This window comes from Schistocerca americana, chromosome 5 (assembly GCF_021461395.2).
Source record: "Schistocerca americana isolate TAMUIC-IGC-003095 chromosome 5, iqSchAmer2.1, whole genome shotgun sequence".
In the NCBI taxonomy this organism is placed as follows: domain Eukaryota; kingdom Metazoa; phylum Arthropoda; class Insecta; order Orthoptera; family Acrididae; genus Schistocerca; species Schistocerca americana.
The window spans coordinates 648715739-648733711 of record NC_060123.1 but is presented as its reverse complement, the minus strand read 5'-3'; the positions used below and the strand labels follow the sequence as shown (position 1 = coordinate 648733711).

At 45.6% G+C, this 17973-nt stretch overlaps 1 protein-coding gene across 3 annotated transcripts in view; it reads right to left on the bottom strand.

The window, feature by feature from the left end:
- Window positions 1–17973, bottom strand: part of LOC124615803 (inactive dipeptidyl peptidase 10) — a 1404300-nt gene that overhangs the window by 55067 nt on the left and 1331260 nt on the right. For all 3 annotated transcript variants that reach the window (XM_047143937.1, XM_047143938.1, XM_047143936.1), the window contains exon 15: window positions 16374–16559. In XM_047143937.1, the coding sequence (XP_046999893.1) occupies window positions 16374–16559 (186 nt within the window). The remainder of the gene's footprint in view (window positions 1–16373; window positions 16560–17973) is intronic.

Below are 17973 nucleotides of genomic sequence, written 5' to 3'. Positions count from 1 at the left end.
GCGCCGTATTCTGCCTGTTCATATATCTCTGTATTTGAATACGCATGCTATACCAGTTTCTTTGGCGATTTAGAGTGCAAAACGCGGCGCTATGAGGACCACATACCAGGCCTGGAATAATACCGCGCCACTGGGTATTTTGGAAACAAGGGCTGGCGGCTGGTGTTGCGACACGGCAGGGTGCATGCCGCCTCCGGCTGCGGGCGGCGGCGGCGGCGGCGGTCAGGGGTCGCGGCGCGACTTCGGGCCAGGAATTCGCTGCGGCGAGCGGCGTGGCCCGGCCGCCTTTGCATTACAGCCCACTGAATAATGGATGCGTCCAGCACAGACACCACGCGGCCTCCGGAAAGGGACCACCAGACGCCGCCACACGCCATTCCTATAGCCGACACTACCTTCTTTGTCCCTAGTTAACTCCCGTGTGCTCTCAGGTCTGTTTCAGAGGCATTTCATTGGTCATCCTGTTGTTTGTTCCAAACAACAAAGTAAAGCTGCTGCCCCCTTCATGATGGAGACATTTCTTACCGTAATCAACTACATCATTCTAAGGGACGATAGCAAACTTACAGTATGCTTCCACAGAAGCTGCTATCTTTCATCTTTTCTCTTATGGATCCACGCAATCAGGTAGATGCGATATTTCTTGATTGCCGAAAAGCATTACATGTAGTTTATCAACGGGTTATGAAGTCCGCCACCGGTAGCTGAGTGGTCAGCGCGACAGAATGTCAATCCTAAGGGCTCGAGTTCGATTCCCCGCTGGGTCGGAGATTTTCTCCGCTCACGGACTGGGTGTTGTGTGGTTCTAATCATCATCATTTCATCCACATCGACGCGCAAGTCGCCGAAGTGGCGTCAAATCGAAAGACTTGCACCAGGCGAATCGTCTACCCGACGGGTGGCCCTAGTCACACGACTTGAAAAAAACGGATTATGAAAAGAAAAATTTGTGAATGGTGTGAGGACTTCTTAGCCATCGTCATCATTATAGTGAACACTCGTAGTGGAGTAGGTTCGTCTTCCACTCATCTCTGTGTCCGATGCGAGAGGTACACAGTTTGCCGATGTAATGACGTCTGGTCCCACGTGGAGCAGCTTGTGTCCTTCCATTTCTGCTCAGCATTTTCTTTTCGGTCGCTGTTTTGGGCTGTATTATTCGAGGGGAAGTGCCCCCAGTGAATTAGTGAGCTCCAGGATGAACGGTTAAACACTGTAAACATTAATGTGACACATCTTCGTGATAGCCTTGATTACGTCCTTATATCGTCTTCTCTGATCACCCACACAGCGAAAATTGATTACTGGCCACGTGGACAACACGCCCCAGCCATTGTAACTGGCTTCTTAAAACCATCGCTTCTACGTGAACTGCATCCTATGTCCATCTTAACTGGTATCTTGAAACCGTCGGAGTTGTGTATGCCTGTTCAAGGATACTGACATTTGTGCGTCTGTCTTGCCATTTTATATGCAGAATCATCATCAGTCGTCGCTGGTGATATTAAAGAAAGGAAGGAAAATTAGTTTCAACATCCCGTTGACGTTGAGGTCATTAGGGACGAAGCACAAGCTCGGATTGTATCAAGGATGGGGAATGGAAAATTGTATCAAGAAAGGGTAAGGAAATCGGCTGTGCCCTTTGAATGGAACCATCACGGCATTTCGATTAAATGCATTCGCAGTTGCGAATATGGTCAACCATCAACTGTGTAATGGAATAACGACAGTGAAAATTTATGCCGGACCGGCACACGAGTTTGATCACTCGCTTATCGGGAGCAGTGTCTTGCCATTTGGCTATCTGTGCATGACTCACGGCCAGACCCAAAATTCCATATGTCGTCAAACATGCTTCTACAACCTGTACTCGTAGATCCATGATGTACATTCTCGCACATGCGAGACATTTTACTTGAAAGCCGCTTGCCCGGTGTCGGCGGATAAATACGATATTGCAGTGTCTGTGTTATTCTGAACTACGATGCAAAGTTCCTTTGGACGTGCTTTGCGAATATAGACAACCACCAGTTGCATATTAGAATGCCGACAGTGAAATTTGTGCCGGTCCGGGACGTGAACCCGGATTTCCCGCTTGTCGCGAGCCGTTCGGCACGAATTTTCACTGTCGTCGTTCCATTATGCAACTGGTGGTTGTCCATATTCGCAACTGCGAATACATTTAATGTATTTCCTAACGCCTGTACTCGCCGCAGAGCCTGTTCCTTTGGACATACATGCGTGTCCAAAGCAACTTTGCATCGAAATTCAGAATAACACAGGCACTACCATATCGTATCCTGGCATTTACCTGGAGCGATTTAGGGAAATCACGAAAAACGTAAATCTGGATGGTCGGACGTGGGTGTGAACCGTCGTCCTCCCGAATGGGAGTCCAGTGTTCTAATCACTGCTGATGATATTGTTCCAGCTTTTTAATATGTCGAATGTAACATGTCCACAATTCAGATCCATAAGGCAGGGTGAGCATTACAACTGAATTGTATCCGAGTATCTTTGTTGCAACACTCACATATTGACAGTCAAATACTCGGAACCCTAGTTTCGAAAAGGATTCTCCATCACTGTTAATTCTGTGCTGGATTTCCAAATCTGTACTTGTACTTCCTGCGGGGATGTTACCAAGGTAAGGAAAAGTGTTAACTACTAAAAACACACTCCATCGATAGTGACACTGATATTTACCGTTCTTCCCGAGGTGCTGACTGGGGACGTAACAGTGTATCACTGATGTTCAGTTTCGGACCAATATGTTTACATCATGTGCTGGATGCATGCAGGACTAACCTCATTCCTTCTTAGGACTCTGCTGCAACTACGTTGTATCAGCGTAATGTAACTCAACTAATGCTGCAGTAAATGTTTGAGTTCTTGCTTTTAGGAGGTCCAAACTAAACAGTTTCCCAACCATCTTGTAAGTTAACTCTATTCCTGGAGTTAGTGAAAGAGGATTTCTCAGTAGGAGCAACGCAGTATTTTACTGGTAAAATTTAAAAAAAACTCGAAGTGCAATGAAATCCCTGCCAGTTTCCATAAAGAATCTGCGGATGAATTAGCCCCCTCTTATTACCATAATACGCCGTATATAAATTTTTTTTCTTTAAAGAAACTAAATTTATCCAATAGCTGAAACAAAGCGTATACAAGATGGGTAAGAGAAACGATCCAATGTCGTTGACATCCTCATGTCATTGAGTTTTAAAAATTGAGCTCAGACGTGATGAGGGCTCTTGAACAAAATGACTTTCTCCAGGCAAACTAACAAGTTAAAAAAAAAAGGCTCTGAGCACTATGGGACATAACATCTGAGGTCATCAGTGCCCTATAACTTAAAACTACTTAAACCTAACGAACTTAAGGACATCACACACATCCATGCCCGAGGCAGGATTCTAACCTGCGACGGTCGCGGTCGCGCGGTTCCAGACTGAAGCGCCTAGAACCGCTCGGCCACGCCGGCCGGCAAATCTGCAAGGATTCCAAATCAGTGATTCATGTAAAACTGATAAGCTAGCACTAGTACATCGTTGAAGCATTTGTATTCTTGTTTTTAAAAAGCTCTACGTGAATTTCTTACTGTCACAATAACGCTGTGGGCACACGAGACAAAAAAATCAGTCACTCCGGAAGATATCACGCTAACGCTCTGTTAAGACGAATCTAGCATTGATAATGGCCGGACTCACTCATTACAGCTAAAAAAATGGCCCAAATGGCTCTGAGCACTATGGGACTTAACATCTATGGTCATCAGTCCCCTAGAACTTAGAACTACTTAAACCTAACTAACCTAAGGACATCACACACATTCATGCCCGAGGCAGGATTCGAACTTGCGACCGTAGCGGTCACGCGGTTCCAGACTGAAGCGCCTAGAACCGCACGGCCACACTGGCCGGCTTCATTACAGCTAGGCAGAAAGTGTACCATATTGAGCTATACCTACTCATTCGTGATTTGATCCGGCAAAGCTAACAAAATGTGGGGGCATGTTGATTGCAACGTTTCGTCCGGTGTTGCAATCAGTTCCAGACATTTTCTGTAGGATTAATATCGGATGATTTAGTATGCCAGTCGAGCTGCCACAGGGAATATATGCTACCAATTTAGTTCAATGACAGGAATTTTATTTTATTGAAGGATGTGTGTGTTATTGTAATGTACTTAAACAGAATTTGTTGCGATACAAACTCCTCTTCATTTAATAAATATTATCATTTCAAGGGCGAAATAATTATTCTATGATTATGATGTTTATTCTTTGAAATTGATATTCGTCTCGAGTGGCGGAGTTTTTGGTATTGCATTGTAGTGCCACTGTTCAGTTTTTAGTGAGATTAGTACGAAGTTGTCGGAAAATCACCACGAAGTATTATATGGTAGTGGAAATCAATATAAACGCAGGGTTCCTACGAAAGTAATATACAATGGCTGCAGCATACATTTATGGAAGTTATTATGAAAGTAGTTGATACATATAAGTCATAAACAGTAGTGACGGAATTACATAGTTCCTTTCATAACAACAGTAACAAAACAAGGCGTTTGCATTTCCTAGATGGAAATTGGTATAAAGGCCCTCACTTTCCTGTTGTGTTATTGTATTGTTTGTGCATTGACCAACCTCCGTTATTCCCCGTTATCCCACAAATTCTCTTCGGCGTTGATTTGGCTGTGATTTGTGGTTCTTGTAGTGAAATTATCATCCACTCTTCTCGTATCGCTTTTTTCAGCTCACACACGGCATCAAATTTCTGCCATTGCTATAAACGCGACGTGAAAGTATTCCCCAAAGATTTTCCACGGGGTTCAGATCCAGGCTACCTGCAGGCCATGGCAAGCCATCGATATCTTTATCTTAAAACCACACTTTTGATGTGCAGAAACCTGGACAGATGCATTATCTTGTTGAAACCTTTAGACTTCCGTCCCCTAGGTCCTCATACATTCTATGTCTAGCATCTTAGTGTACTCGTTAGTGTTCATTCTATTGTTTACCAAAGCAGTGGGTGATTTACCTTTTTTTTGGAAAACGCTGCCCAAGTCATAAAACTTCATTCACTAAAATTTCTGCTCATTCATACCTGCTGCTCCGTTCTCAGAGCATGCCAATTATACTTGAAATCCATGCGGACCTTCAAAATTAAACTTCTTCTCATGAATGAAGATCGCTTTATCCCATTCTCAAGTCCATGACGTATGTTTTTCAGTAAACTCGAATCCAGCCTGTTTATGTGTGTATGTTGCAGCAGGTTTCTGCATTCGTTTCTTGAATTCAAGATATTCATTGGACAAAATTGTCATACACTTCGGGCTGTTACCAGCAATTTTGAATCACCAACAAGCTGAGAAGAATAACGCTTTGTGGCCTTTTCTCTGCGCTAAAGTAAACATTTCGATATCTCAGTTTTCTGCTTTGCCTATCTTTTCCGTTGTGTCCATATCGTGCTCGAATCTAACGAAAATATAAATTACTGTACTTGAACGGTTCATCTTCTTGCTGCTTTCACTATTAGAGAGACCCATTTCCTTCTAAGCATCGATTTTCCTTTCCATAACATGACAACTGTTTTCTGCGTGGCTATGTCACAATCGTGGTTTATGTGCACAATACGCAATGCCACTAACGGTGTCTGTTTCGTGTCTGCAGGAGTAGCACATTCGCACACACTAACACCGCACAGAGCTAACTGTCTTTATACCGAGTTCCACGCTCTACCATTTGAATCTTTGATGCCTTGTTATACAGGGTGTTACAAAAAGGTACGGCCAAACTTTCAGGAAACATTCCTCACACACAATGAAAGAAAATATGTTATGTGGACATGTGTCCGGAAACGCTTACTTTCCATGTTAGAGCTCATTTTATTACTTCTCTTCAAATCACATTAATCATGGAGTGGAAACACACAGCAACAGAACGTACCAGCGTGACTTCAAACACTTTGTTACAGGAAATGTTCAAAATGTCCTCCGTTAGCGAGGATACATGCATCCACCCTCCGTCGCATGGAATCCCTGATGCGCTGATGCAGCCCTGGAGAATGGCGTATTGTATCACAGCCGCCCACAATACGAGCACGAAGAGTCTCTACATTTGGTACCGGGGTTGCGTGGACAAGAGCTTTCAAATGCCCCCATAAATGAAAGTGAAGAGGGTTGATGTCAGGAGAGCGTGGAGGCCATGGAATTGGTCCGCCTCTACCAATCCATCGGTCACCGAATCTGTTGTTGAGAAGCGTACGAACACTTCGACTGAAATGTGCAGGAGCTCCAACGTGCGTGAACCACATGTTGTGTCGTACTTGTAAAGGCACATGTTCTAGCAGCACAGGTAGAGTATCCCGTATGAAATCATGGCGGTGAATCGAGGAAGTACAGTACATACTCACGAAACTAAAATGAGCTCTAACATGTAAATTAAGCGTTTCCGGACACATGTCCACATAACATCTTTTCTTTGTTTGTGTATGAGGAATGTTTCCTGAAAGTTTGGCCGTACCTTTTTGTAACACCCTGTATAGTGTAGTACCGATCTCAAATGTAGTACTATTTGACTGGATTTGCCAGTATACTGGATCTCACAATATTGCACATACACTGTTCGCAGCTATTTCAACCGACAATGTTAATTTTTCTACAAATTTTCCCACTACTTTAGTAGAGTCCACGCAAAATAACGTGGCCGACAGATGCACAATCGGTAGATAACGCATATTACATAGTATGTTGCTGCATATCAAATTTAGGTAAGATACTGAATTCTTCTTTAGAATTGGGTGGAGGTCTCTACCTGTCACCAACCTCGAGAAAATTGAGCTGATGTAGCACACTCATTTGCTATAGCGCAAACTAGCGATAAAGGCAAGGTGAAATATCCACAACATTCCTCATATTTCGTAAACGGTCTGAGATAGCGAATAGATATTTTGTGAAATGGTAGCGCCGGCCGCGGTGGTCTCGCGGTTCTAGGCGCGCAGTCCGGAACCGCGCGACTGCTACGGTCGCAGGTTCGAATCCTGCCCCGGGCATGGATGTGTGTGATGTCCTTAGGTTAGTTAGGTTTAAGTAGTTCTAAGATCTAGGGGACTGATGACCACAGCTGTTAAGTCCCATAGTGCTCAGAGCCATTTGAACCATTTTTTTGAAATGGTAGCACGGAAAGAGAAAACGGTAGTGGTGGGGCTATGGGCAGGCGCAGGAGGAGAAATAGCGAGCGCTGGAGGGGATTCTGTTCGAAACTGAGACCTATGGTCACTTTTTTTTTTGCAAATATTAAGTGCAGGCCTCCACGCCCTCGCTAGCAAGGTGACCGTTCAAAAAGATCTGTCACTCCTGCTTTGGTTAGTATCTAAAATTCCGCTGAACATGCAACGAAAGCAGCGATTTATTTTCGCCTGGCTTTTTAATCATTTGTAACTTTCAGAGAAGCGTTTTGAGTAAAACCTAATCATTTTCTTGTTTCCAAGTTAAAATTTGCTTCTTTTGCCCAACCTCAGCGCAGTTTACACACTGTCATCTAACTAACATATTTTGCAAACGCATTTGCGAGGGAATTCTGAAACAGTGGCTTATTAGTTTTATTAAGTGAGGAACTGAGGGAAAGTAAGGCTAGTAGCTCATGAGAAGGCACATCTTTGGTAGAAAAAGACCTATAACATTTGTCGTTTCGCCAGCTATAAATGGCCCTTAACAATTATATTCTTTTATCGAAAAAGTCTGTAGTGAGTGGAATAACATGGTAGATAATGACGTTTTTCGTAATAACCATATAACAAAACACTCTCCTCTTTCCATGCTGTCATTCGCCAAAATGTCAGTCCGATATCTCGAACTGTTTATGAAATACGAGGAATGTCATGGATATTCCATTCTGGCTGCGGTACCGCTAACGAGTGTGTTACAGTACATCAGTCCTCTCGAGATTGGTGACAGACAGAAACCTCCGCCCAAGTCTAAAGAAAAATTCAGTATGTTAGCTAATTTCATACGCAGCAACATATTATATGATCTGTACCAAACACATAATCATACGGACTCATATTTCTCATTGCAAACTTTCTAGAATTTCGGGCAGTGTCTTACATCCATGCAAATATCACAATAATTATCATTATTAACGAAGTGATGGTAAAATCATGAAGCTGAAACATAAGGCTTTAAGTAACGCAAAAATAAAATATTTTTACCAACTAGTTTCTGTAAAATGGTTTGGGAAAGACTGCAGGGCATAAGCCTCAATTCTGTTATCACTAACCGACCGAAAGGGGGCAAACGATGGCTGGCTTCCCTTCTAAACAAAATAATGAACTCGAACAGCGCTTTGGACGAAAACTGCTCACTGCACATCTGACACCGTACTCTGCGCGGACTCGTAGCAACCGTGGGCTTGTAAGCCTAGCGTGGCAACGGCCGTAGTCAGAATGACTTACACGCGAAAGAATCGCGCGACGGGCTAGCCATACTCAGCGGAAACTTGCACCGTGCAGCAGTTCAAAGTGGACAGGGCAGTGTCACGTCAGGACAGGACCCCTGTTGTCAGCTGCGTGACCGGGGGCTGGGCAGTAATGCAACAAAAGCGCCTCTGAGCCTTATAAATACACTCCTGGAAATGGAAAAAAGAACACATTGACACCGGTGTGTCAGACCCACCATACTTGCTCCGGACACTGCGAGAGGGCTGTGCAAGCAATGATCACACGCACGGCACAGCGGACACACCAGGAACCGCGGTGTTGCCGTCGAATGGCGCTAGCTGCGCAGCATTTGTGCACCGCCGCCGTCAGTGTCAGCCAGTTTGCCGTGGCATACGGAGCTCCATCGCAGTCTTTAACACTGGTAGCATGCCGCGACAGCGTGGACGTGAACCGTATGTGCAGTTGACGGACTTTGAGCGAGGGCGTATAGTGGGCATGCGGGAGGCCGGGTGGACGTACCGCCGAATTGCTCAACATGTGGGGCGTGAGGTCTCCACAGTACATCGATGTTGTCGCCAGTGGTCGGCGGAAGGTGCACATGACCGTCGACCTGGGACCGGACCGCAGCGACGCACGGATGCACGCCAAGACCGTAGGATCCTACCCAGTGCCGTAGGGGACCGCACCGCCACTTCCCAGCAAATTAGGGACACTGTTGCTCCTGGGGTATCGGCGAGGACCATTCGCAACCGTCTCCATGAAGCTGGGCTACGGTCCCGCACACCGTTAGGCCGTCTTCCGGTCATGCCCCAACATCGTGCAGCCCGCGTCCAGTGGTGTCGCGACAGGCGTGAATGGAGGGACGAATGGAGACGTGTCGTCTTCAGCGATGAGAGTCGCTTCTGCCTTGATGCCAATGATGGTCGTATGCGTGTTTGGCGCCGTGCAGGTGAGCGCCACAATCAGGACTGCATACGACCGAGGCACACAGGGCCAACACCCGGCATCATGGTGTGGGGAGCGATCTCCTACACTGGCCGTACACCACTGGTGATCGTCGAGGGGACACTGAATAGTGCACGGTACATCCAAACCGTCATCGAACCCATCGTTCTACCATTCCTAGACCGGCAAGGGAACTTGCTGTTCCAACAGGACAATGCACGTCCGCATGTATCCCGTGCCACCCAACGTGCTCTAGAAGGTGTAAGTCAACTACCCTGGCCAGCAAGATCTCCGAATCTGTCCCCCATTGAGCATGTTTGGGACTGGATGAAGCGTCGTCTCACGCGGTCTGCACGTCCAGCACGAACGCTGGTCCAACTGAGGCGCCAGGTGGAAATGGCATGGCAAGCCGTTCCACAGGACTACATCCAGCATCTCTACGATCGTCTCCATGGGAGAATAGCAGCCTGCATTGCTGCGAAAGGTGGATATACACTGTACTAGTGCCGACATTGTGCATGCTCTGTTGCCTGTGTCTACGTGCCTGTGGTTCTGTCAGTGTGATCATGTGATGTATCTGACCCCAGGAATGTGTCAATAAAGTTTCCCCTTCCTGGGACAATGAATTCACGGTGTTCTTATTTCAATTTCCAGGAGTGTATGTGTGAATTTTGAGGCAGATTCAATTGGAGTCCAGCAGCGCCACCATGATATCAGGTCCATGCCAGATGGCGAGACGCCTGGGGGCCACCGGCTGCATCCATGGGTTCGAACCAGGTCGGGTCACCTGGCATCAGCACTGATAAGGAACCCTTTTAGTGCGTGGTGGTAAGTTCAGTCTTCAGTAAGGCTCACTTGGAAATATTGTATTAACAATTGTGATAGGAAAAATATTAGCTGCTAATGGGTCATCATGTGCATTAGGAGGGTGACAGAAAATGAGTGTCCCGGAGGTGCAGTGATCAACCTTTTATGGGATGTACGTATTACATTTCATAAAACGAACATCGGCGACATTCAAGGAATGTTCATAACAAACCATTAACTTGCATCATGAACAATTATTTCAAAATGGCGTGCCACAGAGATCACAAAGGTTCACACCATCAAGATCAGAAACGAACTCCTTCGGAGATACAAACCGTACAGGACCTCAGCTAGGTACCCACTCTTAAGGAATGCACATAGAAGCACATTGGTGTAACGGAGTCATGAGAACTGATGGATTGTGATGGCATAGAATCGACTGCGAAACAGTCTGCCGTGGAGCTGATCATGAAACGGGATATCCTTTAAGGCGTAGATGCAGATATTGCGATAATATGTTTCATAGGCACGCAAAAAACATACAGAGGCTGAATTTGTCCAGCAGTTCCAGGTGGTATGAACTACAATTCATGCACTTTTCAGGAGAGATAGCGTGCTCTAAAGGACTATAATTTTTATCCTCAGCCCAGGATCAAGCAAGATCAAGTTTTTATGATCAGCTATTGGCCAAAAGCAGTAGCCATGCCATAGCTGTACGTAATTCTCCGCTCATTTTCCCAATCCTGCTTGCTGTGACTAAATATTCCCTACTGCTCTTGCAAGAGAATGAATTGTAGGGGGCAGAGCACCTCCAACTTCTCGCAGTACAACAAATACTTTCCAACCAAATTGCTATCCAGATTAACAGTTGACATAATTGTGTACGACTGCGTTAAGGCATTGATGTTAACTGACCTTGATAGAAATCTCTTGGTTCCTATAATTTACAGTGTTCGCTTAATGTGCATTTCCTCTTCAAATTCCGATTGGTCGCAGACCAATTCCTTGCTGACCGATGGGATAATTTTATTTATCTCATGTACAGATTTTCGGGCCGTTCCCGCAGTCTGATGTGCATCGTCAAGTTCACGCTTTGTTTGAAATTTCGTTATCTTACGGCTTCCAATCCTGTAGCACTTTTTGAAGTTATGCAACCATCCATTGCTTCCCTTTAATAACTGTAATCTATGTCGCGGAGGTGGTCACTATCATGCACATTCTGTAAATTGTATCAAGCATCCTTGAAACGCGCGGGCACCTGTTTTTGTAAGCAGTGCACCTTGTTTTCCCTTGAATATCCATAGTTTTTCTTATGCACTATACGGTCGTATTGCTGCAGACTTTTTGGAAATCTGTTCAGAATTATTTTTTACCATGCTGCGCATGACCTTTCATGTACGTAATTATGCTCCTTGAACAATGATTGTCCTATACTACGTTCCCCTGGAGATGGTATTTGTGCCTCCCTGCCCGACAAGGATGATGAAGTACATGGCTCGACACCTGTTTCAGTATCACTTTCACTTGTTAAGCAGGTATCGTCATCATTGTACTCATTATACAGGGTGGTCCATTGATAGTGACCGGGCCAAATAAATATCTCACGAAATAAGCACCAAACGAAAAAACTACAAAGAACGAAACTCGTTTAGCTTGAAGGGGGAAACCAGATGGCGCTATGGTTGGCGCGCTAGATGGCGCTGCCATACGTCAAACGGATATCAATTGTGTTTTTTTAAAAATAATAACCCCTTTTTTTTATTACATATTCGTGTAGTACGTAAAGAAATATGAATGTTTTAGTTGGACCACTTTTTTCGCTTTGAGATAGATGGCGCTGTAATAGTCACAAACGTATAAGTACGTGGTATCACGTAACATTCCGTAGTGCGGACGGTATTTGCTTCGTGACACATTACCCGTGTTAAAAAGGACCGTTTACCAACTGCGGAAAAAGTCGATATCGTGTTGATGTATAGCTATTGTGATCAAAATGCCCAACGGGCGAATGCTATGTATGCTGCTCGGTATCCTGGACGACATCATCCAAGTCTCCGCACCGTTCGCCGGATAGTTACGTTATTTAAGGAGACAGGAATTGTTTAGCCACATGTGAAACGTCAACCACGACCTGCAACAAATGACGATGCCCAAGTAGGTGTTTTAGCTGCTGTCGCGGCTAATCCACAAATCAGTAGCAGACAAATTGCGCGAGAATCGGGAATCTCAAAAACGTCGGTGTTGAGAATGCTACATCAACATCGATTGCACCCGTACCATATTTCTATGCTCCAGGAATTGCTTTGAACGTCGTGTACAGTTCTGCCCCTGTGCACAGAGAAATTACGGGAGGATGAAAGATTTTTTGCACGCGTTCTATTTAGCCACGAAGCGCCATTCACCAACAGCGGTAACGCAAACCGCCATAGTATGCACTACTGGGCAACGGAAAATCCACGGTGGCTGCGACAAGTGGAACATCAGGGACCTTGGCGGGTTAATGTATGGTGCGGCATTATGGGAGGAATGATAATTGGCCCCCTTTTTATCGATGGCAATCTAAATGGTTCAATGTATGCTGATTTCGTACGTAATGGTTCAAATGGCTCTGAGCACTATGGGACTCAACTGCTGAGGTCATAAGTCCCCTAGAACTTAGAACTACTTAAACCTAACTAACCTAAGGACAACACAGACATCCATGCCCGAGGCAGGATTCGAACCTGCGACCGTAGCGGTCGCGCGGTTCCAGACTGTAGCGCCAGAACCGCTCGGCCACCAGCGGCCGGCTCGTACGTAATGTTACAAGATGTTTCACTGAATGACAGAATGGCGATGTACTTCCAACATGATGGATGTCCGGCACATAGCTCGTGTGCGGTTGAAGCGGTATTGAATACCATATTTCATGACAGGTGGATTGGTCGTCGAAGTACCACACCATGGCCCACACGTTCACCGAATCTGACGTCCCCGGATTTCTTTCTATGGGGAAAGTTGAAGAATATTTGCTATCGTGATCCACCGACAACGACCGACAACATGCGTCAGCGCATTGTCTATGCATGTGCGAACGTTACGGAAGGCGAACTACTCGCTGTTGAGAGGAATGTCGTTACACGTATTGCCAAATGCATTGAGGTTGACGGACGTCATTTTGAGCATTTATTGCATTAATGTGGTATTTACAGGTAATCTCACTGTAACAGCATGCGTTCTCAGAAATGGTAAGTTCACAAAGGTACATGTATCTCATTGTAACAACCGAAATAAAATGTTCAAACGTAGCTACGTTCTGTATTTTAATTTAAAAAACCTACCTGTTACCAACTGTTCGTCTAAAATTGTGAGCCATATGTTTGTGGCTCTTACAGCGCCATCCATCACAAAGCGAAAAAGTGGTCCAACTAAAACATTCATATTTCTTTACGTACTACACCAATATGTAATAAAAATGGGGGTACCTATTTTGAAAAACGCATTTGATATCCGATTGACCTATGGCAGCGCCATCTAGAGGGCCAACCATAGCGCCATATGGTTTGCCCCTTCAAGCTAGATAAGTTTCGTGCTTTGTAGTTTTTCCGTTTGACGATTATTTCGTGAGATATTTGGCCCGGTCACGAGCATGACCACCCTGTATACACTATCTGCACAGACGAGTATATACAACACCACACATTCCACTGACTCATCTTGCAGAGACGATAATATTTCATCTGCCACCTCTTTCTCAGTCGACGAAATTCCTTGGGTTCCCTCTGACGAAATGTAAACTTCAGCAACTGTTGTAGATACAATGCAGTGTTTGCTTTGTTTGTCGTTACCATTTCTCTGCTTTGTATCAACACCACTAGCACTATAACTCTGGTGTGGGTAACTTGTCGACTAAGCAGTTCACTTACGCTCCGAAGCCTGATGATGTGCTCACCGTTCGTTACCTCCAGCCCCGTCCTGTGTTGCCATTAGCGTTCAGTATTGTGACAGACAACATGTGGGGCGTCGAATGCCGTAAACATCAATGGCCTTTTGCGACCTCGCTCTCAAGGGGTTCCTTGCGAGTCTTCTGATGGGACTTGATGCCACAGCCCCGCTAACATGCTGTTCGTCGCCAGACTCCTGCCCTAGGCAGCGGATCATGTCCCATGTAGAGTAACCTCCCATCCCATGTAGAGTAATCTCCCATCCCCTCCGCAGTGAACGCGTGCGGTGCCTGAGTCGCCGAGAGCAGCTGTTACACAGATGAACGGTTTTTATAGACATAGAAAAGGCATATGACTGAGTTAACAGGGAAAGACTCTGGGGAGAAATGAAGACGATAGATATAGAAGATGGATACATTAATGTAATAAGGAGAATGTACAGAGGACACAATTGTAGAATTGGAACACCATTGGGGAACTCTGAATACTTCGAAATAAGACAAGGATTTAAGCAAGGAAGTATTCTATTTGTTGCACTTTATATTGTTGGTATGGAGGGAATGAATAGGGCAGTTAAAGATATAATAAAAGGAAAAGACAAAAAGATGATTTTTGCAGATGATATGGTAATATGGGGTGATAAAGAGGTAGATGTACAGTTACAAGTTGATGCGTGAAAGGAAATAATGAAAAGGTATGGATTAAAAATAAATAAAGATAACAGTGAAGTAATGGTATTTGGAAGATAGGAAGGGATCAACGGAAATATTACCATGAATGGAGAACTCCTCAACGTGGTAGAAAGTTTCACTTATTTAGGGAGCGAAATATCTAGGGATGGAAGAATAACCAACGAAATTAATAGGAGGTTACAGAAGGCAGGCAACTTCTACCAAACAATAAAACGCCTGATTTCGAATAAGGAAGTTTCAGAAAAAGCAAAACACCTTGTCTATAAGAATTATTACTTCCATATTGTCACCTATGGTGGAGAAACATGGACAATGACAGAAAGGGATTGGAGCAGACTGCAAGCAGGGGAAATGAAATTTCGCAGAGCAGTTTAGGTAAAAACAGCAATGGACACGGTAAGGAATGTAGAGATTACAAACGACCTTAAACTAGAAAGTATGAGAGAAGAAATTGAAAAAAAAAAGAAGAGATTAAGCTGGTATGGGCATGTTAAGAAGAACTGAAGATGGATGGAAAAAGACCTAGAGGTGGCCCAAGAACACAGTGGAAAATGGGAGTGAGAATATCTGTGGAAAGGAGAGGTGTGACCTGGCAGCAAGTGGAGGAAGAAAAGTGGTGGGAGGACCGAGTCAAATGGAGAGGACTCGTCAGCACCCAGACCCGGCAGTAGCTGCAACGGGATCCGGATATAGATTGACGAAAAAAAGCTAGGCATGCTGTACAGCTTGTCTTTAATATAGCCCCACGAAAAGGCGTCGCATATGTTTTGATTCGGAGAATATGGCGGCCAACCGAGGCCCATACCAGAGTGGTCTCTGAGTACCCAAGAGCCAGAATGTACTCCCTAAAATGTTCCTCCCGGACATTAAACACTCTCCTGCTTCGATGGGGTCGAGGTCCGTCTTCCATGAACCACATATTGTCGAAATCAGCGTCAGTTTGGGTCATGGGGATGAAATCATCTTCCAAAACCTTCACGGTAGTCATCGTGTCATCAAGAAATATCACACGGATTATTACTTGGCTGGACATTGCACACCAGACAGTCACCTGTTCAGGGTGAAGAGACTTCTCGATGGTGAAATGCGGATTCTCAGTCCCCCAAACGCGCCAATTTTGCTTATTGACGAACCCATCCAAATGAAAGTGGGCTTCGGCGCTAAACCAAACCATACAATTCCCATCAGGCCCCGCGGCAAATCGTGCAGTTTGAACGTCCTAACGCAAACCGTTCAGGAGTTATGACTATTTTATTTCACATAGTTCAATAATTGTCACCCTTTACCTTCTGTATTATTATGTAGGGGTTATTTATGTGTGTGGTCATGTCACATGGAGAAAAGTGACTTGGTAGTGACACATCGTGTGGAAGTGAGTTTCGCCCTTAAGGTCAGCACATAGCTGTATTATCGTAAAACCCTGAAGCCGTGAATTGAGTTGGGGTAGCTGTGAACGAGGGATGTAGCACGTGTGAGCGGCAACAGTTAGACTACCAGATCACGCGGGTATGGCTCACGTAGCACGTCCGAGCGGCGGCAATAGGCGGTGGGCGGTGGGCGGCGAGGCCTACCTGAGCACGGCGATCTGGTCCTGGACCTCGACGCCGCCGAGCCTGCGGAAGAGCGCGCGACTGCCCTGCCCCCTGGAGCCGCGCACGTCCAGCTTCACGTAGACCACGTCGTTGCGACTGGACATGTACGTGCCCCAGTCGATGGCGAACCGCTCGCTCACCGCCAGGCTGCCCGGCCGCCCGTTACTGCAACACGCATCCACATCCTAAACTTCCCGCAAACAACAGTTTGAAAGTTACACAAGTGTTGTAATAATGGCAAACAAAATCTTTTAATATGAAACTCTGATAATGAAACTTGGTGATGGGCTTAGTCTCCTCTACGTGGCAACGGCCTTGCCGCAGTGGCAACACCGGATCCCGTGAGATCAACGAAGTTAAGCGCTGTCGGTCAAGAATACCATCTTACGACTGGGAGAGCGGTGTGCTGACCCCACGCCCCTCCTATCCGCATCCTCTATCGAAGATGACACGGCGGTCGGATGGTCCCAGTAGGCCACTCTTGGCCTGAAGATGCTTTTAGTCTCCTCTACACAGTCGTATTTTAATGCGAGACATTTTTTCCCCCGACGATAGCTGTCTTAGCAGGGACCTTCTTTTTAGAAGTCTGCATTTTCTCTGTTTAGGAAACAATTTATCTCGAAAATCACCTCGTCAGCATTCCGTAAATACCTCGCACGCAATAGTTTCTTCATCTGAGGTGGTTCAAATGGCTCTGAGCACTATGGGACTCAAGTGCTGAGGTCATTAGTCCCCTAGAACTTAGAACTAGTTAAACCTAACTAAACTAAGGACATCACACACATCAATGCCCGAGGCAGGATTCGAACCTGCGACCGTAGCGGTCCCGCGGTTCCAGACTGCAGCGCCTAGAACCGCACGGCCACTTCGGCCGGCTCTTCATCTGAAAATGCCACGAAATACTGTATCAGGACAGCGTGGAGGGAGAGACTAAATCTGACACCCCACAGAAGGAGGAATTGTTACTGTGTTCCGCGCAGAATGAGCTGGTGCGGTATCGTCTAGAAAAATACCCCCTTGGACAGCTTTCGTTGATGCTTCACAGCCTCTGTAACTTATTGAGGACTCTTCGGTAGTATGTTCCTGCGACCGTTTTCACCATACAAGCATAATCTGTTAGCACGCCGCACCATGGCAGTCCCAAAAATACTCAGCTCCACCTTGCCCAATGACGGTTGGATATGTTCAGCTCTCTCGTATCAGTGATTCATCCAGTTTCCACTACTTGCTTTGCCCCTTTGTCTCGAGCCCATAGTGATATAGTCAGCAGTCGTCCATGCTGATTAGGCGGCTAAAGCCCCCATCTGGATTGCCCTGACACAGCTGCAACGCTTTCGCTACTGCTTCAGGTCAGTAGATTTTTGAAATAGTGTGAGCGGTTGCGGAACCCAGAGGGCTGCGACCTATGTCGTGTTCAATATGTCGTGGAACATGTTGAAAACTGATCCACAATTGATTTTCACTTTCTTCTACAGGTTCGCTTGCGATACGCCTGTTTTCGAACACTTATGCCTTCGCTTCTCTTGTGATTCCTGGTACTTCACTTCGCTTTCGTTACTCGGACTTGGATGTCCACACT